Source organism: Trachypithecus francoisi, unplaced genomic scaffold (genome assembly GCF_009764315.1).
Source record: "Trachypithecus francoisi isolate TF-2019V2 unplaced genomic scaffold, Tfra_2.0 Lachesis_group2, whole genome shotgun sequence".
Classification (NCBI taxonomy): Eukaryota; Metazoa; Chordata; class Mammalia; order Primates; family Cercopithecidae; genus Trachypithecus; species Trachypithecus francoisi.
The window spans coordinates 68,495,585-68,520,090 of NW_022681465.1; the positions used below are offsets into that span (position 1 = coordinate 68,495,585).

Below are 24,506 nucleotides of genomic sequence, written 5' to 3' on the forward strand. Positions count from 1 at the left end.
AGGTAAACATTTTAAGAAAAGAATCACCACCATGTAGAAGTTTCTGGGTAACTTGTAAAGATCATCAGTTGCAAATGTTTTTTTGTTTTTTGTTTTTTTTTGTTAAAAATCACATCATTTACATGCAGACATACATGCTAGGTAGGGCTTAATCATTTTATATGAGCAAAGTTAAAACAGCAAGAGAACAGATGTTCAGGGAAGCATTTCTCTGCTCTTATGCAATACTGACATCTAGTGGAACAAAGCAATGATAAACACAAAACTGAATAAAAATGAAATAGGATCATTGAAGACATTCCAGATTCTAGCTGCAAATTTGGTATTGGAAAAGTGGTCCCATGAAAACTCCATATTTTGTTGTCTTATTTTATGGCATCTTATATTAAACACTTTTGGATGTCTACGTCTTTCTTTCTTTTTTTTTTTTTTTTTACTAGTAAATGTCTGTATCAGTATTTAAAAGCATACGTATTGCTAATTTAAAAATAGTTTTGCTTTTTGTGTGTTCTCAGAACCGTATATATAAATTATGGGCACTGTAACACATCATCAATACACATTACCAAGAATTGGGGCTTTCAATATTAATATATATGACCAAATTAGAAAAGGCTGTGAAACATAATATAATATAGGAAATCATTTTCTTTTTTTTTTTTTTTTTTCTTGAGACAGAGTCTTGCTCTGTTGCCCAGGCTGGAGTGCAGTGGCCGGATCTCAGCTCACTGCAAGCTCCGCCTCCCGGGTTCCTGCCATTCTCCTGTCTCAGCCTCCCGAGTAGCTGGGACTACAGGCGCCCGCCACCTCGCCCGGCTAGTTTTTTGTATTTTTTATTAGAGACGGGGTTTCACCGTGTTAGCCAGGATGGTTTCGATCTCCTGACCTCATGATCCGCCCGTCTCGGCCTCCCAAAGTGCTGGGATTACAGGCTTGAGCCACCACAGGAAATCATTTTCTATGGAGTCACGGATGCTCAATTTTAACTTATCACTGCTTACTTGCACCCTCACTGTAAATATTAATTTTATGTCTGCAATAACTGAAAATATACTATTCCTCAAATATGGTGCTGCTGTGGTGCTTTGTTTAAGTGATAATTTTAAGGTCAATGGCGCTGGCCTCTCATCATCTAAGAAAATCTGAGACAGCACGAATTTAACATTAACATAGTGATTTTCTAGGACCTTTAAAAATTTCTGTTTTCTAAAGGAATTCCCTCAAGTCTGACTCCAATGAGTTGCTAATTGCAGTATCAGTACCTGTTCCTTTACTGAAGTACACCTGGGGAAAATAAAGGAAGGATATTTTTCTCCTTCTAAGATATGATTGTTTTATGCATTTCCTCTGAGGAACAAAAATGAAAAAAAAATTACTTTTAAATCTTCAAAAACTCTCACAATTTCATGGAATTTATTATAACAAAACAACAATTTCACTTGAATGTGACATCATTCTCCTTCACCGTACTTTTTTATGCAGCAGGAAATATATTTATTGATTCCCTATAGGTATTCCTTTTATTTATCATATTTTTATTCATGTATTTACCTGCTTTGTAATCAATGCTTTCTTTTTACCTTTCTGTATTTTAATTTGCTCACCTCATACCTGTTAACTTATAATATTGGTCTCCTTTCATTTTCATGTTTCCCCTGTTAGAAATTTTGATTTCTCTTAATACCTATATAAGCAAAGAATAGTATGCATAAGATGCGATGGTTGATCATATGGCCTTTGATTACTTTATACTTTAACTTTGAACCAAGGATGATGATAGTCCCTCCCTATAACTGATCCCCTCCTTTTTCCTGGGCCAAAACCACGTTTACAAAACTAAAGAAAGCCCATAAGATTAGGATTATGACAGTGGCCTGAATTCTTCTAAAACATAGATAATTTCTATAATCTCTTACAGCTCAAGAATCATGTGATCAGAGGTCACAAGATTTGTAACTTTCCTAATTGCCCCTACAGATAACATCACGATTGCAGAATCTAAGATTGGTCTTTTGAGGTGTTTTTCACTCTAACCCCACCCAGATTTGTGGCATATGACTCAAAGAGTCCTATGGCTCCCTGCCCAGAGATGGATTCAGCACGGGGGGACTATATTTTACACCCTTATGATGTCATCCCCAACCAATCAGCAGCACCCATTTGCTAGTCCCTTACCCACCAAACCTTCAAAAACCTTAACCTCTGGGCCTTCAGGGAGACTGATGTGAGTAACAACTCTGTCTTCTGCATGGCCAGCCTAGCATCAGGTAAGCTCTTTACTGCAGTCCCGTGGTCTCAGTGAATTGGTTTTTTCTGTGCAATGGGCAAGAAGAGCCCATTGGGCTATTACAGCACCACTTTCTCTGTTCTTACTTTGCTGAAGTCCAGGTCACAAAAAACCAAATGAAATGTTAAGTGTCAAAGAATTTTCTCATTTCAAAGGGAAATAAGCAATTTTGGACATAAATTATAAGAGAATAGCTTCCTGGGCTCTTCCAGGGCTCCTCATGCTTCCAGATAATGTTGAGTGGAAATGGAGAGCTGTGGTTATAGATATTTTGAGGAATTTGAAAAAAATGATAGCTGCAGCAGGCAGAATTCTAAGATGCTCCCAATATTCCTGCCCCCAATGACCTATACTCTGTGTGCAATGACTCTGCCATTGATTGTGTGAGAGGCCTGTAAATTAAATGACATCTCACTCACATAAACTTATTAAGTTTTATGGCAACATAAGTTGTGCAGATATAATTAGGGTCCCTAATCACTTGACATTGAGTTAATTAAAAGATATTTTACTTGAGAGGTGTGACCCCTTAAAAGAAACGGGTGATGCAGATGTCTAGAAATGTTATATCTGAAAAAAAGAGAGCGGATTGCCCAATCATGCGCCTTTGATCAGCCTAAAGCTTGAATACTGTGTTTTGTTAAAGAAATCAGACTCAAGAAAAGACAACTTGTTGCAAGACTAGAATGATAAAATATTACCAAAGTCAAAAATAAGAAACCACTACAATTACTGAGTGTGTTTAGATGGAATGAAGAAGATCAAGGCAAGTAAAGACACACATTTTCAAATACTTGAAGGGCCATTATGTTGATATTACTTAGGATTATTCTTTATGCCTCTGAGTGGTGAATTAATAGTAATTTGAGTTATTAACAAGGGTAACTTTAGGTTAGAAAAAGGAGAAATCCTCTAATAAATAAAATCATTCTATAGTGAATTTAAACACACACATACACACACACACGTAGATGTTTTACGAGGTGGCAAGGCTTGGATGCACACTGTAAGGATGGGAAAATGAAAACATAAATAAGACTTGCCTTTCAATTCATTCAACAAATTAAAGAATATTGCCATCTTGCTTAATGAATGAGTTTGAAGAAGTACCAAGTTCTCTATAATTACATGTGTTTAAGAGAAATTGAATATGTTAGAAAATGTCAGAGAGAGAATGATGTGTAAGATAGAAGAGTGCACTAGCTAATTCAAATTAAGGAACGTATAAAAATATATTTTCTGTTTTTCCAAACTCTAAATGCTCTATAAGTGTTAAACAATGTAAGTTGTCTATGATATATATTGTTAACTTGTAGTATAAGAATACTTTGATTTTTATCACCTTAGGGTTCCTTTTGCCTAGAAAGCAAATTGAGCTGATCTGGCTCATACTAACTCCCCTTTTTAAGGCAAAAATTAGCTTCTATCTTAGAATGTAAATGTTACTACCAATCATTCCCCATCTCCCTATTTTCTCATATGTTGAAATATTTCCGATTACCTATATGATCTGGCAAATTCTTTCTAGATAAGATCTTAATTTTTTTTCCCTACTTGATTACACACTATTGTTATCTGGATAATCTTGACTCTCTACTGGTAACTCCTTTTCAAGCCAGACACGAAAGGGGAATTTTGAAACCTTTAAAAGAGATGAGATGTATTCCATGCCTTTTAAGAACCTCTGACCTATCACAGCAGGCAAATATCTGGTTGTCAGGGAGATACAGTGAGATAAAAGAATCCTTCTGTACATACAGATTTTTGCAACTGAAAACTTATAGCCTGTAGTGATCAAAGAACTAAAGAAAATTGTAAGAAAAAGGCCACCATAGTCTCCTAGGTGGACTTAGTTCTTTGTGACCCTGACCTTTAGGGAATCCCACTTTACAAAATGGTATATAGCTCAGAAAGGGCAAAGAGAATCAGCAGTGATCCCTCTCTAATTGACTTCACCTACACATCTGACTGACTACCTTCCATTTTTGTGGGGAATGAACTTTAGTTTCACAATCAATAAAAATCCCAGCATTTGAAATAAATATAGAATAAATAGGATTCCTTTCAGTGCTAGAAAATGAATCATATTCTACAATAGACATACATTATTGTGAAGTTGAACTAATTTATCTCTTGCACAATAAACAGAAAACTTTGTGGCACTGCTTGGAGCCTATTTAATGGTTATGAATCTTTCCAAGTGGAAGAAATGATTGACGAAAGAGAATTTAGTTGAGCAGCTTCTTTCTCTTTAGGTTGTTTCTATAAGGGAAGATTAGTGGCACCAGAATGTTCAGGAAACAATTCATCTTATCGAATTGTGCAGTAAGAACCACAACTATAGAGAAGTAAAATATGATATACTCAATTGCTCTCCAGAGATTCAACGGAGGAATCAGGAAAGGGGGAAATTTTACTTCTTTGTTTTTTGCCACTGAAGGAAGTAAAAAATATTTTACCCCCAAATGTATTTCTCTGATGTATTTTGAAATGTCTGCCACAGGGCCAGAAAATATAAGTGGCCTTGCAAAGCTGTCTTTTGTGGAAGAAAAATTGCATCTGTAAAGAATTCCCATTAATGTAGGCAGGTCTTTTCTATGCCTTTCCCAGACCTAGAAGCCACTGAGAGCCTGACAATTTTAAAAGTCTGAAAATAAATAATTATCACTTATTTTCTCTGAGCGAGGTTTCATTTACATAACAAGTGGCTTTGCTAACCAAGCCTCTTCCTTTCTCCCTCTCATAACCTCTCTTGCCACTAAACCTGATTTACCAAGACAACCTGATTTTGTCCATGCTTTGGGCCACCATTCTTTCTGTAACCTTGAGATGGTAATTAGATTCTGTAACTTATTGGAAAATTGGGTCTTCATTCTGAAGGCGCCTGTGTATACAGGTTAAATAATTTATTTGCCTTTTCTCCTAGTAATCAATCTGCCTCATGTCAGTAATTTTTCAGCAAACCTTTTGTGGCCCAAGAGCCTATGCCTCCCACACTGAAAACACCTTTGAAAAGATTATGACAGTGAGGGAAGTCTAGCATGGCAGACGCCATCTTGCTTCGAGCCTCACAGCCTGGCAATCTTTGCTCATTCCTTGGCATAGCCCAAGCTAACCATGGTATTTAGTTTATACTTTAACTTTGAACCAAGGATGATAATAACTGATCCCCTCCTTATAACTGATCCCCTCCTTTTTCCTGGGCCAAAACCACGTTTACAAAACTAAAGGAAGGCCATAAGATTAGGATTATGACAGTGGCCTGAATTCTGCTAAAACATAGGTAGTTTCTATAATTTCTTACTGCGCAGGAATCATGTGAACAGAGGTCATGAGATTTGTAACTTCCCTAATTGCCCCTACAGATAACATCATGATTACAGAATCTAAGATTGGTGTTTTGACATGTTTTTTACTCTAACCCCACCCAGATTTGTGGCATATGACTCAAGGAGTCCTATGGCTCCCTGCCCAGAGATGGACTCAGCACAGGGGGACTATATTTTACACCCTTATGATGTCATCCCCAACCAATCAGCAGCACCCATTTGCTAGTCCCTTACCCATCAAACTATCCTTGAAAAACCTTAACCTCTGGGTCGATCTGAGTAACAACTCTGTCTTCCACATGGCTAGCCTAGTGTCAGGTAAGCTCTTTATTGTAGTCCCATGGTCTCAGTGAATTGGTTTTGTCTGTGCAATGGGCAAGAAGAGCCCATTGGGCTATTACAGCACCACTTTCTCTGTTCTTACTTTGCTGAAGTCCAGGTCACAAAAAACTAAATGAAATGTTAAGTGCCAAAGGATTTTCTCATTTCAAAGGGAAATAAGCAATTTTGGACATAAATTATAAGAGAATAGCTTCCTGGGCTCTTCCAGGGCTCCTCATGCTTCCAGATAATGTTGAGTGGAAATGGAGAGCTGTGGTTATAGATATTTTGAGGAATTTGAGAAAATGATAGCTGCAGCAGGCAGAATTCTAAGATGCTCCCAATATTCCTGCCCCCAATGACCTATACTCTGTGTGCAATGACTCTGCCATTGATTATGTGAGAGGCCTGTAAATTAAATGACATCTCACTCACATAAACTTATTTTTATGGCAACATAAGTTGTGTAGATATAATTAGAGTCCCTAATCACTTGACATTGAGTTAATTGAGAGAGATTTTACTTGAGAGGTGTAACCTAACCAGGAGACCCCTTAAAAGAAACGGGTGATGCCGATGCTTTTTGTCCTGCCTTATAAGATGTAAATTTGTCATTGTAGGAGATTATGTGGCAGGTGCTCAAGGGGTGCCTGTGGGAACCGAAACCTGATATTTGGCAAGAGCTAACAAAATTGTCATAAGAGCCACCAGGAAGTAGCAACTACCACAAAAACAAAACAAAACAAAACACACACACAATGACAATACAAAACAAACAACCACAAGGAACTGGCTCTGCTAGGAACCAGTAAGCTTACAAAAGACTCCAAGACTCAGATTGGATCATAGCTCCAATCACACCTTGATGTCTGCCCAAAAGACCCTAGCAAAGGAACCGGTTATACCATATTATGACTCACTGTAGTCGTGGTTTTGTCCCTCTTTACTTTTTACTCTTCTGTATTACTTCAATTTTTATAGTAAGCCTATATTATTTTTACAAACACAGGAAAGCCATCACTTTTAGGAAAATATATCCTTGAGTGATAAAGCTCTACACGCTCAATTATCTAGTAGGTCTTAATAGGCAATGGGAAGGAATACTGCCAATGAACGTAAATGATTTGAGGATGTAGGCTTATCAGAAACAGACTAGATTTTTTCTAAGACAAGCAGTTAGAAAACAGATTTATACCAGGCTGAACCAGGATGCACAGACACTAGGAGCAAGCTCTTATAAATAGGTTTATTACACCAGGCTGAACAATAAAGATAAGATGTTCAGAAGAGGCATCATTTTAATGAAAAAGCAGGTTTGCTAAAACTTAGTTTTATGATCAATATAGTAGTCAATTCTTGTCTGGGAAAAGATGTGGGAGAGTTTATGCATATCTCATCATCATTTACAAAAGGTTGCAACTCAATATTTTATATAAAAAAGCTTGTACTTGATGAACAAAAGTTTCCACTATATCAGGTGAGAATGTCTCTATAACAAAGGGAAAACAATGAAATGCAGTAAGTTTTAAAACGTAGATTTTAGTTTGGACAAAATCTCAACACCATTTGTTAGAAAATTAAAAATATATAAGCTTATAAGAAAGGTAGAATTACTAGACAAAAAGTGTTTGTAAACAAAAATATTTAAATGAAGAAACATCCATTTTATATAACTTATCTTTAAAAATATTTGTAACAAAACTATTTATTAGAAATGCACTTAATTTTTCTGGGGACAAGTTATTACTATACTTTAGTGTTTTGCAACACTGCAAAATTTTCATAATTTTAACAAATTATCTTAAGAATCTTAGTCATTACAGTAATACCTGTATTTTAGTGTTAATTTTTGGAATAAATTTAGTAACCAAGATAAACAAAAAACAAACAAAACAAAACAAAAAAGAATTGCAAGAAACTCTAGTGCTTCTAGACATAGGTTTTTAGTGATATTTTCCCTCAAAAATTACAGAGGGTTTCATCATATATTATAAATGCTAAAATAAAATATATGTGTCATATACTTGCGTAATATAAATCATGAATATCAGGGGAGGCCTGTTATCTTCTCTAACATGTATTGTTGTACACAATAATTGGAAGTATGCTCTTTCTAAACATATACTATGACTTACAGCAAGCTGTGTGACTTTGAAAAATTATCTTCCTTCTTTGAGCTTCAGGTTTCCTATTAGTAGAATCAGTAAAACATATTTTTCTAAATACTTTGAAAAACATTCCAAACTTTACATATTATGTGAATAAAAAGAAAAATAATGTATCAGAAATGAAAACAGTAAAGCAACAGAGGATATTTATTCTTTTAGTTGACAACAATTTTAAATATCTTATATATTTCAGACATTTCTTTACTGATGGGAAAATAAACACAGATATGGAAAAGTGCCTCCAGGGGCTTAAAATAGAGTAGGAGGAATCAGGTGTATTTTAAATATGAGAGCCATGTAAGTATCATAGATGCTTTGACAGAAACGTTGATATTTGGGGACAGAATTAAGGAGTGATCACCTTTGCCTGAGAACTGTAGGAAGCCTTTGTTGAGAGGTAAGGAAGAAAAATGTTAAAGAATGTATAAGAATTCATGAAGATACTGATATAGGACAGGGAGTTCTATGCAGAAGGAGGAGAACCACAATACCACTGGTAGACATTGCAATGAATTTGGTGTACTTGGAATGTAGCTTGTGCGTGTGAGCATGCATATATATGTGTGTGTGTGCAGAAGATAGTAATAGAAAATGCACTCTTTGATTTTTATCTTTCTATCAATTGGACCAGAAAAGGATTTAAGTAAGATGAACAGGTTTCTATCTAAACATCTAAATAGGTTTCTTTCATTCCCCCTTGAATAACAAGATTTGTTGGAGGAAAATAATGTGTGAGCCTGGGAGAATAACCATTGCAGTGCCAAAAAGGAGTCAAGAAGAGGGTTGTATGGCAAATTCATAGGTGGAGAAAGGAAAATTTTAACCTGAGCTCTGGAAAAATCAGCAACCAGCCTTTGTGCCCTATTTGGCAAGGGGAAATCAATAGGAATGGAAATGGCATTAGAAAAATCATAGATTTTTGCTTTCAGAAACTGGAAAGGAGAAAACATGAGTAGGCAGACTTTTGTTGGGAGCAAAGGAAAACTCAGCTTTAGGCAGTGAGTTTGAAAAGTCTATGGCATGTGCAGTTAGAACTGTCTGCAAGACTACAGAAAAATCTGCAGTGGTTATGTTGGTTTGGGGCTAAGTTACAGTTGATGAGACTGTTTAGGGAAACTAGGCAAGGTATTACAAAAGAAGGTGAAGACAAATATTTAGAAAAGCAGAAACAGAACACTTACAGAAACAATGGCATTTATGTGTTTTTTCTTTAATTAGGTACATTAGTGTGGCTAAAAATAGCAGTATTTTAAACTTAAACTGAAGCATATATGTTTGGCTATCTAAAATATTCCAAATTTTATTAGCATTTTGTTCTTAAGAGTTATTCAAAAATTAACCACATGATGGTGCTATGCTACCAAATCATATGACATGAACTCAGTCATTTGTTAAGAGCGAAAAAAGAAAAGGAGTTATACTGATTATCGGGTAAATATAAAGTATACATGCCCAGTGGGACCAATGGGCACCTTAGCCTATTTGTTAAAAGGCTCCTTGTGAAGAGCAATATCATTTATCTCATATGTTTTTAGGGAAAAAGAAAAATTCTGCTTTGGATTTGATGTGATCACACAGTTACGTTAATTTGAAATACACTAATATTGCCAAATAACATCAAAATGGTAAACAGTGTTTTCAACTCCAAAAAAGCTTTACTTTTTAAAAAATAAATCGGAAATCACTTCACCACTCTTCATTTTAAACAGTTTCCAAGAGAAACTTTTGTAGAAATGGTAGAGAACTGTTTGAAAAATTATACAGGATATTAAATTATTATTTTGGATAACTTAAGTATCCACTTAATTATTTTAATTACTTAAATTTTGAAATCACTTTGAAGAAAATTCAAGTGCTTCTATAACCATATTTAGATTTTGAGTCGTTGAAAACTTTTAATTCACGTAACTTATTATTCATATTTATGTATAAGTATATTATTCCCATTTATTTAGTAGCAAAAAAACACTAGTGACTAAACACAAATTTCATTTAGGTTTTCACTAAGAATGAAGCCATTGAATTTAGAAACTCTTATTCTGTCATTGTAAATGTAGCTCTTAATTTCGAGACAATTTGAATTTTTAAAAAAACTTTATTCTGATTTTATTAGTGTTTTATTGCTATAATACTTAACACCGTATAGGACAAGTTTTTTTTTTTTTTTTTTTTTTTTTGTAGTTTTCTCAGAGTAGTAAGATGTGAGGGTGGAATAAAGGCAGTTTTTATTTTGTTTTGTTTTGTTTTGTTTTGTTTTGTTTTACCAATGTCTTATGCCTTGGAGCAATTTATAAAACTTCATAATGTTCCTCTGAATTCAAAGTGTCACAGTGAAATGGCATTCTGTCACAGTGCTCATAAAGTGAATCAAAGTTAAGGTTAATAAAATAAATAAAAATGCCTTTCTTCAGTCTTTTCCGTTCATGTAAACCTGATCATCACTTTTGTTTCCTTAAGCCCTCCCTCTATATAGGAAATAGACAGAGGAGAAAACAGTAAGAGAGAAGCAAATAAAAGATTTTGAAGATAAAACAATAATAATATGTACTTCAGATCATTAGCATTTTAATGTATTCTTAAGTGCGTTAAAAAGAGAAAAACTCTGAAAACAAAGCATATCGTGCCTCATTCCTCTATTGCAGCTCAAAATCTGTTAGCTAAAAAATTAAAATAACTGGTGTTTAAAAAAGGACTACATATTCAAATGTAGAATATATATTTGGGACTTTCTAAATGCATTTAGTATACTTAAAATGTAATTTCTGTGTGAATCTGATTTTATGTCAGAATTCTTGTATTGCAATATTGAAAGGGAAATCTTAACAAATAATTTAAGATCATTCTGGATCTGCAACACTACTGTTGACGTTTACATTCACAATTCTTGAGATACACCTAATTCTTTAAGGATTACTAATGATAGTTGCCAAGATAAAGTTTTCTGAGAACTTATTGAATATATGCTTGAGTATAGTACTATTTTACAGTCTTTACCCAAAACAGTCTGTATTTTAAAAATTGTAGTTGTTTCAATTGATTTTGAATTTTAATGGACTTTATTCAATGAGATATTTTCTCATATTTTTGTGAAGTTGTACTGTCATGTTTAATTGAGTGACGTATCTATGTGCATGTGTGTGTACAAACACAATACACAATACAATATATACAATAGATAGGTGGATAGTTTTTACGTTTCATTACAAAAATGTCCTCCTGAATTATTTTTTAAAGATTCAATAGGTGTGGGGCACAGTTTACAATTTTCTTTCTAATAGAACACTAAGTTAGTGTAGGGGATTGCCTCTAGTGGATCCATATTTAGAGATGAAAGTAAATTACACACTGAAAGAAAATCCATGTGTTTTATTAAGCTGTGAAGTCCTCAAATGCTTGGTGTAATTTACCAGATGATGATAATATTTATACAAATATGTTTTGGCTGTTCCTTTAAAATTTATTTAGAATCTCACAATCTCTCACCATCTCTGCCACTATACCATCACGTTCCACATTTCTATCAGTTTCCTGGCTCACTTCTATGGTCTCTTAACTGAGCTATTGCTCTCATTATTTCCTAGTTATTATTGTCTTCAGACAACCAGAGTCACCTGGGTCTACAAGAGTAAGGTGAGGCCGGGCACGGTGGCTCATGCCTGTAATCCCAGCACTTTGGGAGGCCAAGGCAGGTGGATCTCTTAGATCAGGAGTTCAAGACCAGCCTGACCAACATAGTGAAACCCCATCTCTATTAAACATACAAAAAATTAGCCAGGCGTGTTGGCAGGCACCTGTAATCCCAGCTACTCAGGAGACTGAGGCAGGAGAATCACTTGAACCCAGGAGACAGAGGTTGTAGTAAGCCGAGATCCCTCCATTGCACTCCAACCTGGGCAACAAGAACAAAACTCCATATCAAAAAAAAAAAAAAAAGAGTAAAGGTGATCTAGATCTACACTCAACTTGGGCTCTCTATATCATGATCTGTTAATAATTCAACACCTTTGCCTGATCTACAAGGCTCTCGCTGGCGAGCCCTTCATCTCTGGCCAAGGGCCTCTTCCTTCACTGCACTCCAGCTTCACTGGCCTTCTTGCCTATTACACTCCCAATTCAGAGATTTTGAAATTGCTGCTCAAACTTTTAGGAACTCACATCCCCCAAATACCACATGGTCAGGTTTTTGCTCATATTCCCTTCTAATAGAGAAGCCTTTTTTAATTTTTCACCTCACTGTAAGATACTCTCCACCCTCCACATGCCTTGTACCCCTTCACCCTGCTTTAAGTCTTTCAAGCTTGAATTCATCGCTGCTGAAAGTGATTTCTAATTTGTTTATCTTCTGATGTCCTCAGTTGAATGGAAACTGTTTGAGTGCAGGGAGTGTGTCTGTTGAGTTCACTGCCCTATCTCCATAGGGGAGTCTGGAAAACAGTGACTGCTTCCAAAATACCTGTTGAATGAAGTAGTGAAAGTTATGAACATTGAGCTTTATTTAGATAATGAATTTCAGGCCAGTAAAACGGACAACAATGATTAATCTACCACAAGAGAAAAGAGAAGAGTGTGTGTGTGTGTGTGTGTGTGTGTGTGTGTGTGCTTTTTTATTTGCAGATATACTTTCAAGATTATCTACCCTATCTAAATCTATTTTAATAAGTGTTATATAATTTTGCAATAAAGACAAAAAATAAATAACATGACTCATTCTCTGTAGATCTTTCATAATGAAAAAGGCAGATATGTTCTTATTGCTTTCATGATAGTTGAACTTATATAACTGAATGATTACTTTCAAAGATTAATATTAATATGTTTTGATATAATAAGATAAAGAACTATTATTAAACCACACCTTTTCAAATTGTGTTAAAAATAAATAAGAATGACATACATTTTTCTAGATTGACACCTAGACATTGATTACTTATTGGTATAGATGGTAAATATGTGTAAATAAAAATGATGATATAAACATAAAACTGTGTGAATATAAAATTTAGTTATAATAATTAAATATAAACAAGTACATAGACATAAATATATATAATGTATATCTAGAATTGAATCTTTTGTACTTTAATTTTACTTTGGAAGTATACTTAATTTTATATTTAAATATTATGACTTCTTAATTTAAAATATTTTTTATATTATTAATGATTTTTATTTGTTCCATTTGAATAGATGTTTGTAACCTCTTTAAATGTGATTTCTTTGTTGGAGACCTTCTTAGGAAAAAAATTAAGTGAGAAGACTTTACATTGATTTGGGATTAAAAGAAAAAGAGAAAAACTAAATAATGATAAGGGAGTAAACTGTATAAGAATTTGACATATTTTTCTAAGAGTACTTTGCAAATTTAGCATAAATGCTTAATTTAATATAGTGGGATCATGTGGGATCTAGAAATTAAATTAATTTCTAGACTAAGCATAATTTATGCATAATAGTAGAAATAAAAATATGATAATCTATTTGAAAAATGTGTTTCTTTTCCAGAGTATTTTCATTATCATATATATTGCTTTCTTGTTAAAATTCAGAGTTCCTGAGCAAATATGGGAGGGGCATGCTGATTAATGGAACTGAATGCAAAATATTTATTCTGGTCAAAATAATTACAATGAGCAAATGAGTATTGTATACTGCAGTTTGGGGTGTATTCTCCAAAATTCTTCAAAATAGAGTGTGTTTTGTAGAAGAGGAGAAAAAGGCTAAATTAAATGAGCTTTGCTTTTCTGCCTTTACTTTGTTGGAAATTTCTATAATTTGCCTCATTATTACGGAAGAAAGCTGCACACTTTAAATGCCATTATAATTTTTCTTTCTCACATTAACAGACTCCTGCATGTCACCACCCAACAAAAGACAAAACTACATACACTGTAAAGAATGATTTCTTCCTGATATTTCAACTAACTTTGCCCTCTGCAATCCTCTTCGGCTCTAGTCCATACGCCATCACTAAACAGCTTCCCAGCACAGTCTGTCTTTCTCTCTGTCTGTTTATTGGTAATTCTTTTTCACTTTCCTCTGTATAACTCTCTCACGTCCATTACTGGCCTTTCACATTTCTTCTACTTCTCAGGGGATTAGAGCTTACACACATCAGTATGCCTCCACTGTGATATCAACCAACATTGTGGTGAATTAGATATTTATATCTTCAGAAGAGCCATAAAAAGGCTCAGTATCAAGGCTGGTGGGGTTCGAGTTACTTCTTGATCTTGTTTTTAAAATAATATTTATATGTATAGTAATAAAAAATTAGGTTACAATTAAACTCCGGTAAGAATCTTTTTAAATGACATAATCAAATTATCAGGTCTAATTGTTCAACATAAAATATATAATAGTTGAATCACAAAATAATGGCACCTATAGAAGTAAGTACTCAGCATCACTAGGTCTTCTTTTTTTTTTTTTCAGTTTAAAATACAGTTGACTCTTGAGCAACACAGGTTTGACTGTGCAGGGCCACTTATATGTAGATTTTCCTCTGCCGCTGCCTCTGCCATCCCAGAGACAGCAATACCAGCCCTTCCTCCTCCTCCTCCTCCTCAGCAATGTGAAGATGATGAGGATGAAGACCTTTATGATGATCCACTAACACTTAACAAAAGTAAATATATTTCCTTTTCCTTATGATTTTCTTAATAACATTTTCTCGTCCCTAGCTTACTTTATTGTAAGAATACAGTATATACGGCCAGGTGTGGTGGTTTAGGCCTGTAATCCCAGCACTTTGGGAGGCTGAGGCAGGTGGATCACGAGGTCAGGAGTTCGAGACCAGCCTGACCAACATGGTGAAATCCCATCTCTACTAAAAATACAAAAACTAGCCGGATGTGGTGGTGCATATCTGTAATCCCAGCTACTCAGGAGTCTGAGGCAGGAGAATCCCTTGAAACCAGGATGCAGAGGTTACAGTGAGCCAACATCGCACCACTGCACTCCAGCCTGGGTGACAAGATTGCGACTCCATCTCAAAAAAAAAAAAAAAAAGAATACAGTATACAGTATATACTATGTATAACATACAAAATATGTGTCAAATGTTTATGTGATTGGTAAAGCTTCTGGTCAAGAGTAAGCTATTAGTACTGAAATTTTGAAGGATCCAAAAGATATATGCAGATTTTTGACTGCATGGACTATTAGTACCCTTAACTCCTACATTGTTCAAGGGTCAACTCTATTGCTAATTGAAGGAAAATTACAATTACTTGTCATTTTCAACACTTATTTTTTATCTTCTTTCATTATTATTTAGTAGTCAACTGTCCAAACATTTGTCTATATACCTTTTTCAATTTGATGACTCCCTCTTGTGTATCCTCATCTGTGACGATGTCAAACAAATTTCCCCCATCTCCTGGAACAATATTGTATTCAATTTCTGCATTTTGTCCAAAATCAGGATCCACAGCTCTTATTCTTCCAATAGCTGAGCCAATAGGGGAAGACTCAGGAACTTTCAGGTGGAAGATGCCTGATAAGACATATAAAATTCAAATTGACAGTGGGGTTAGTAAGAGATATAGTAAGATTACAAGCCTTGAAAAATAGAGTCTACTGAAAGTAAATCACTTTTAGAAAATTGTAGTGCAAAATGAGAAGGCAATTTGCTGTCACGTTTAGGATTATGATTAGGAGTAATAACTTCACTTTTCTCTTCAATATGTGCTGCTCTAGAATTTTAATTGGGCATTATAAATAGTAGAGAATGCTAAAGTAAAATTATTAGTAGGACTTGTTTTACACACTTATATGGCATAAAAGTGTACCACATGTCAAATGGGAGGGTGGGACTACTCATGAAATTAATTAGTACTAATACTACAGATTGCAAGACATAGATGAAAAGTTAGAGAAGATAGATAGATAGATAGATAGATAGAGAAAGTTGAGGTCATATTTCCTAAAATTAATGACTTCAATAGGTATACATCATTAAACTAAAAATAACCTGTAAAATGATAATCTGTATAGTTAACCAAAATTCTAGTAGATGATAGATTGAAATATAGTATATTATAGACTAAAATTCAGCTTATATTTAGTAAATTTTAACTTGTCAACCTTCTATATACTTTTACTGATATTTTAAATCATAAAGTTCTATCTCCTGAAGTTTTTTAATAGCATTAAGAAAGAAAAAAAAGTAAAATGCTTATTTTTACCACCAGGTGGAGCATTCATATTGTAATGAAATTTATACTGAATCAGCAAAACATAGATAAAACATGTTAGAATCATGGAAAATTGTAATACTCTGCAAAAACAACATAGACATGATTTTAAGGTTTTGTAGAATTTTTAAAGGTCTGACACACAAGAAAGATGTAAAAAGCATGCTCTTTTACTGATACTTCATTAAAGCAAATATTAATGGGTTTAACAACAGTCTGTTCAAATTAAAATAAGGAAAGGAAATGAGAGAAAATAAAAATTAAAAAACAAAACTAAACATAAAAATCTAAAGTTTCCATTTTGATATTGGAGTTCCACTTTCAGTTTCTCTTACTGGATTTAGAATGGCTCTTTCCCATGGATAAATCAACTGTGGTGATTCATTCATTTTGGAATTTTAGTTACATTTATGGAAAATAAATTAAGAAGATACTAAAAATGTCTGTTGCATAGAAGTTAATTAAAAAATCATATTACAATATTACAGTTATTTTCTCCAGGAAAGTGTGAGAAAAAATCACATCTTGTAGAGATTCTGCCAGATATTTTATTTTTGATTTCCAATTATTTTTGAGGTCCTATGGTTCGTTCACAATCAGTTTCAAAACTTGGTAATTTCATTAGTGTGGGCAACATTTAAATCTCCCATCTTCCCTCCTTCCCCCAGAAAATGATATCTACCATGTGTCTTGCATATGCAGACCAGCCGTATTTAAGTCCAACATATTATCTCCATGGAACGTATATGTGATTTGGTCTCAAGACAGCTAAATACTCAACTAAAATTTGTTTATTTTACATACAAGACAAAATGATACTTTACAGTGGTCCATATGAATTATATTTAAATAATCAGCTTAGTTAATTCATAGTATATCTGCCTTCAAAGAGGATATGAGGGGTCTTTCTAAAAAATGCACTTAAAAGTTTAAATAGATAAAAAAAAAATTATAGACCTAACAACAACAACAAAAAACTCCCTCCAAGTCACAATGCTAAAGTGTTACATAGATATTATGAAGAAATCTCAGTTAAGAAAAGTCATATTAATTGATCAAAGTAGTAACTTCTCATAGGCTAGGATTTTTTAAAATATTTATTTCCTAAGCACTTAACATAGTAACTGTCATTTAGGGATACTTAATGTTTGCTGAACTTAAAGCAGTGACTGAACTTGAGGCAATCAAATCAAAGAAGAAAAACAAATGAATGGGTTACATGGCATTCCATTTTCTACCAGAAGGATAAAACCAGATATTCAAGAAGAATCTATCCGATTTCAAATAGACTTAATTACATGGCTTTTGGAACTACTTTCTTAGGGTGTAAGTATTTCTTTTTTTTTTTTTTTTTTTTTTTATTATACTTTAAGTTCTAGGGTACATGTGCATAACGTGCAGGTTTGTTACATATGTATACTTATACCATGTTGGTGTGCTGCACCCATCAACTCGTCAGCACCCATCAATTCATCATTTATATCATGTATAACTCCCCAATGCAATCCCTCCCTCCTCCCCCCTCCCCATGATAGGCCCCAGTGTGTCATGTTCCTCTTCCCAAGTCCAAGTGATCTCATTGTTCAGTTCCCACCTATGAATGAGAACATGCGGTGTTTGGTTTTCTCTTCTTGTGATAGTTTGCTAAGAATGATGGTTTCCAGCTGCATCCATGTCCCTACAAAGGACGCAAACTCATTCTTTTTTATGGCTGCATAGTATTCCATGGTGTATATGTGCCACATTTTCTTAATCCAGTCTGTCACAGATGGACATTTGGGTTGATTCCAAGTCTTTGCTATTGTGAATAGTGCCGCAATAAACATACGTGTGCATGTGTCTTTGTAGTAGAATAATTTATAATCCTTTGGGTATATACCCAGTAGTGGGATGGCTGGGTCATATGGTACATGTAGTTCTAGATCCTTGAGGAATTGCCATACTGTTTTCCATAATGGTTGAACTAGTTTACAATCCCACCAACAGTGTAAAAGTGTTCCTATTTCTCCACATCCTCTCCAACACCTGTTGTTTCCTGACTTCTTAATGATTGCCAATCTAACTGGTGTGAGATGGTATCTCATTGTGGTTTTGAGTATTTCTTAATAGATAAATTAAAACCTGATCCTAGTGAGGCACTCCTGACATAATAGGAAATATGAGGGTCCCTGAACTTCTGTTTAATGAGGCAAGAAAGCACGTGACAAAGTTTTTACAGTTGTACTAAACTTAAGGACAAATTCCCCAGAAAAAGGACAAGGCAGAGAACATGTGAGTAATTTTTCATTTTCTTTTCTTTTTTTTCTTAAATGCCCGTTAAATGAAAATACGACTTATCAGAAACTGTGTTTGTACCTTTTGCGTCTTGTTGTGTGATTGTGATGAAGAATCTGAAGGAACATCAAAAGCTTTGAACTCACAGTATGATTGGTCATAGCCCAAACTCATGGCTCATAAATGAGTGTTAGAAAAAGTCTAAAATTTTTTTCTAATAAAAGAGAGAAATGGAGGTCTATGTTGAATAGTGTACTAGAAATCCTTCTTGATCAGGACTTTTAGTAGGAAACTTAGAGCTAAACATCATCCAGGAAATAGCTGAACAAGTGTTCAGAGAGACAGGGAGCCGTCGAGTATAGTGGATTTCAAACTTCAAATGTGGCCAGCCCTGGGGGTGGTAAGGGTGAAACAGCTAGAGTCATAAGGAGAGGAGTAGTATGGGAATGTTAAGAACTCATGGGCATCTCACTTAAAGGGCTGGGGACATTTCAGCTTATTCCATCCAATCCATTCAATGAGAGCCAATTCAAGTTGCATGTTAGGTTTATGAGTTAGCTTTACATTTACATTTGAATGGTTAAAAGCAAAAGTTAAGGGAATTACACATCGGTGAAAATGATAGAGCCTGGAGTCCTCTCTGAGTGATTATGGTTAGTGAAGGTGAAGAGTTTAGTCACAGTTGAGATCCTCCAATATGGGTGGGGGGGGGGGGCGGTGGAAATTAAAGCACTGAAAGGTATTCCAAAGGGCACTGGATAATTCAAACTGCAGATGAAAGATCCCCCTTTTCAAGACAATATGCTGAGATACGAACTTTATGTTTTATAAAAGAACACTTTATGAGGCTAGTAACAATAAATGTAAAGACAGCTATTCTTTGTAGTATTCTATCAATGTAAGTGAAATAGGGTGTTTTGTTTTAAGTTGTCAGCATAGAGAATGCCAACAAATTCCATTTTTATCTAATGGCATTGAAAAACTTGTGATAAACTGAAATAATAGCATTGTCCAATAATGATTGATTTACTAGCATTCCACTAGCATGCATGCCCTCAAAATTAAGATAAAATAAAAGTAAAGCAATAATTCACCACTTACATTTTTGTGTGCATTAAGTTTTAGTGCATGTGAAATGCAAATATACAGAGCAATGGATTTTCTACTCTTTACATAGCAGACATACATTTTAGTAAGGTGGAAGTCACGTTTATTAAGACAAGTGTTTTTTAATAAAATATTACAGCTGGTAATAAAGTCTGCAGAATATGGAACAAGTCAGAGAAACTATGCATTTGTCATGTCGGATTGTGTAGGTTCTGTCGGTTTATTTCCAACGACTTGACATTTTATCATTTCTAGAATCTCAACAGCAATAAAACTGAGGTCATTCAGATTAATTCAAAACTGTGAAGTAATCTTCAGCTGTGCCAAAGTTGGATTGTTCATGATGTACTGTGTAATTACACCGCCATCGTCTTTTAGGCGTCCTACTTTTGATGCATATGAAACATCTTAATGGCACTACCTGTACCACAAGAATTGAGAAATAAAACAGGTGACAAGAGATTGTCCACAGTCAATAAAAATATATATTTACCTATTCATCAAATATACATATTATGCTTCACCAAAATCTCCATTTTCCCATGGAGAAGGAGGAAATGGCACGCAGTGAATTAATTATAATGATCAAATTCTTAAATATAATGTTCCCTGTTAGTTCCAAGAGTAGAAAAAAAAATCAGGTAGTTATAAGCTACGTAAGTATCCTCTCAGTAACTACGTCATTTGAAAAGATACTGATTAGCACTTAAACTGTGGGTTGCGGGGTAGAGGACGTGCATTGCTACTTAAAAAAAAAGGATGTAAAATACATTTACCTTCCTTTTTTGTTTATTGCAGGAAATTTCCAGATACTGATGAAAACACCAAAATAAATATATTTACTTGACAAAATATAAATGAAGATCTTTACTTAAAAATAAAGATTATAGGACCTAAACAAATATATTAAGTGAATGAATGACTTTAAAAATACCACAGCATTCAATAATACCAGTAGCAAGTTAAAAAGAAGATAAAATAATCCATTACAAACTCACTTTTGAAATACATTTTATTTTATCTTTATGTATTAATAATTCTAAAGTTACTAAAAAAAAGAAGTTGATGTTCAGCTGCAAATGAGTTACCTAAATACAAGTAACTAATGCAAATATAATTCATATTTAATAACACAAGAATACTAGAAATATTGGAGGGCTTAAGAACAAATTATTTCAAATTGATGAAAATGTTAAACATTTTCAAAAACTCAAAAACATACATTTGAGACCAACTAAATAGACTATGATTTGAAATATTACATTTCAATTTAAACTTCAAAAAATTATATATAGCACTGAACTATTGATTCAGTAATTGAATTCAACCATTAGATTGTTCAAATGATCCTGCATATTTTTTGTGTGAGAGTGATTTACCTTTTAATGGCTTAGAAATAAAATTGTGTTGTATCAATATATTTTTTTAATGTCTTAAATATATATCACACAGAATTATTTCACCTTACTTAAACAACACGAAAAGGAAATACAAGTAAACAGCATATTGTGTGAGTAAAAAGGAACTTTATAGAAATTGTGTACCTATATCTCTGTGACCTTGGGCAAAATATTTTAAATATTCCTGTTTTCCTGATCTTTTAAAATCTCTCTCTTTTCCTGATCTGTAAAATTAGTGTAACAATATCAACCTTACAGATTTGTTTTTGAAAGTCACTTATACAAAAGTGTATGAAACTCTTTCAGTATTATCTATCATTACTAGTTAACTTTATAATAATATTTGTATAGTCTATATGTATTATAATTTTTCCTATCAGAATGGCAATAGCCAATGGGAAACTGTCTATAGAGGTGTGACGACGAAAGAAAGATCTTAAAAGAGTTCTAAAAAGTCATTTTAATTTTAATTGAAATATTTTCCCATATCTTGAAAATTGGAGGATTCAGGAAGAAAAAAATGTTTTGGTGGTGGAAGAACATTTTATGCCCTCTATTTCCTCAAGAGCCTGAGGATATATTTTCAATAAGCCCAAATTAAAGTAATAGAAGTATTGTCCACTAGGAAGAACTATCCTGATAACAAAGCTGGATTCAAGCTGGATTTTAGTCAAGCATACTAAACATACGGTAAATGGAATCTCTCAATAATAACAGAAACATCCACTGCTGCTCATTCCCAGGATGAGGCTAGGATGGACTTTTTTTTTTTTTTTTTTTGAGACGGAGTCTCGCTCTGTCGCCCAGGCTGGAGTGCAGTGGCCGGATCTCAGCTCACTGCAAGCTCCGCCTCCCGGGTTCACGCCATTCTCCTGCCTCAGCCTCCCGAGTAGCTGGACTACAGGCGCCCGCCACCTCGCCCGGCTAATTTTTTTCTGGTGTTAGTAGAGACAGCGTTTCACCGTGTTAGCCAGGATGGTCTCGATCTCCTGACCTCATGATTAGCCCCTCTCAGCCTCCCAAAGTGCCTGGATTACAAGCGTGAGCCACTGCGCGCGGCCAGATGGACATAGTTTTTTATGTGTCAAGTATCTGGTACTAGAGCTTCACTTGATTGGTTAAATTACTTCACCTTTAAGATGTTCTAATTGCCCATTCTAGATTTTAACTAACAATATACATGAATAAGAATTGCCATGGACACAATATCCATCATATTAATGAATCAAGATTTATAAATTCTCTGTAACAATAGCAATATTTCTTGTCTCCGAACAAGGAGAAATTTATTCCTGTGAACTTTTTCTAGTTCTGAGCAGCTAAACGCAATAAAAAAAATTAAGGCTGGATATTAAATTGTCTTTCAAAAATTATCTTTGCATAGTAGATTAATTGCTGAATTTTCCTGTTTCTCAGATTATTGATATTTGACTCAACTATGATTTTTAATGGTCTCCTTCATGGAATGGCAAGGAAAAACACAAACAAAAAGACAAGTGTTCTTCTTGATGGCATTAATGGTCTAGTGGGAGAGAAGTCAATTAAACAATCACACAAACAAAGTAAAATTTTAGAGAAACACCATTGCTCTAAAGGAAAGTTACACAATTTTATTCAATGTTTAATCTGAGAATCTGAGCTGAGACAACGTAACGTTGGGGTCTGTGAGGTCAGCTAATAGAAAACATTCCAAAGAGAAGTAACCATCTGACAAAGGTGATATGATCATAGTTTCCAGTCTTACCAGTTTGTTTGTTCAATAACTCCCACTAGGACCTATCATCTCTAAGGTCAGAAACATCTCTAGTAAATTAACCTACAGCCTATATAGCTTGGCCATGTCCTTTTGTTGCTGCAATTTGGCAAACCCTAACTCTTGATGATGATAATTATCTTCTTTCTGAAGGAGGAGGGATGGTTCACTGAGGAAAGCCATAGAGAAGCAGTTAATATTACTATAAATTATGATCATTAACTTTGAATGCCCCTTCAAAATTGCTTAAAAAGCAGACAGATTTGCAAAGGTAACTGACTACCGTTCTCTGTGACTTCTGTTTGGAACTGCTCTACTGTCCTCAAATATCTGCTTAATTACTCACTTTACTACTTCCTTTCTCAGGTGGTGGCCTTGCCTTGTAGTTCACAGAAAAAAAAAAAAAACGATATTGCATAGGAGATTGCTCAGCTTCTCAACCTTCAAAGGATCCCACATCAGTGTGACTCATAGGTTGAACAATCACAACATGTAAGATATAATACAAACTTTTTTTATTTGTCTCTCACTGTTCCTTTAGACTTTCTTCTGTGGGAGTATGCTTTGTCTTTTCTTGGAAGAAAACAATGGTGAGTAAATGATGTTTCTTCTCACTATTAAATAATAGTCCTATATTCACTTTAATTCTAAAAACCTAGATTTGGAAGTTAGACATTTCCAATAAATGACATTAACTAGTGCATCAATTCATATGCAAAATGAAGACTTCTCCCTTTGGCCACCCCACCCACCTCCAAGCCAATTAGAGCCAGCAGCAGATGGGACATTGGGTTGGGATCTGGATGGATTAGCAGGCTTTCTCAGTCCAAATTTTTTAAATTTTTCTTCATCATCTCCTTTCCTGGGGTGTTTTCACCTTATCACTGGAGGCAGCAAAGCTAGGAGACTGGACTGTTCTTACTTGATAATGTGGTTTTTGCTTCTCTGGAGTTGCACAGTGCATTTGGGGGCAGCTCTTGGAAGTTTCTCTTGCAGCAGCTCCCACACCAATGGCATTGCCTCTCCTTTGATGGACTACGACCTCAGACTCCAGATTTCTGGCGACTCGCTCCGCCTGCAGATTCTCACTTCAAGGAGAATCTCTTTGTCAGGACTTAGCATAATGCTGGGTTGGTTTTCCCTTCTGCTTACTCATTTCTTGCCATTCCTTTTGTTGTCATACAATTACTTTCCCAAACACAGCCTTGTTCTCTTTTCCTTTCTCTGTTGTTTTTAGGACATTTTAACTTTCCTCAGCACGAGACAGGTATCAGTCCAGGAATTTCCCTCATTTTTTGGGAAAATATGTTAGAGTTTATTATTGATGTTAGCTGAATGGAAGGCCCTATTCATCAAACTTGAGAGGAGTAGGAAGGACAATCCCACCACTCACTTTTAGTAGATAGAGACTACACATGGCTTTCTCCAAAGAAATCCTCTGCACATAATTTTCCCTCTACTTCACACTCTACAAAACATGCTTTAAAAGACTAACAAAATATTGCCCGGGCACAGTGGCTCATGTCTGTAATCCCAGCACTTTGGGAAGCCAAGACGGGCCAATCACCTGAGGTCAGGAGTTCGAGACCAGCCTGGTCAACGTGGTGAAAGTCTGTCTCTACTAAAAATACAAAAATTAGCCGGGTGTGGTAGTGGGTGCCTATAATCCCAG

The 24,506-nt window shown here is 34.7% G+C and overlaps 1 protein-coding gene across 1 annotated transcript in view; it reads right to left on the minus strand.

Moving 5' to 3' along the window:
- Positions 1–18,748, minus strand: part of LOC117066047 (cadherin-12-like) — a 45,651-nt gene extending 26,903 nt beyond the window's left edge. Inside the window, exons 1-2 of the mRNA XM_033181541.1 lie at positions 18,721–18,748; positions 15,413–15,600 (exon numbers count right to left, since the gene is read on the minus strand). Coding sequence (XP_033037432.1) covers positions 15,413–15,600; positions 18,721–18,748 — 216 coding nt within the window. The remainder of the gene's footprint in view (positions 1–15,412; positions 15,601–18,720) is intronic.
- Positions 18,749–24,506: the final 5,758 nt, after the last annotated feature.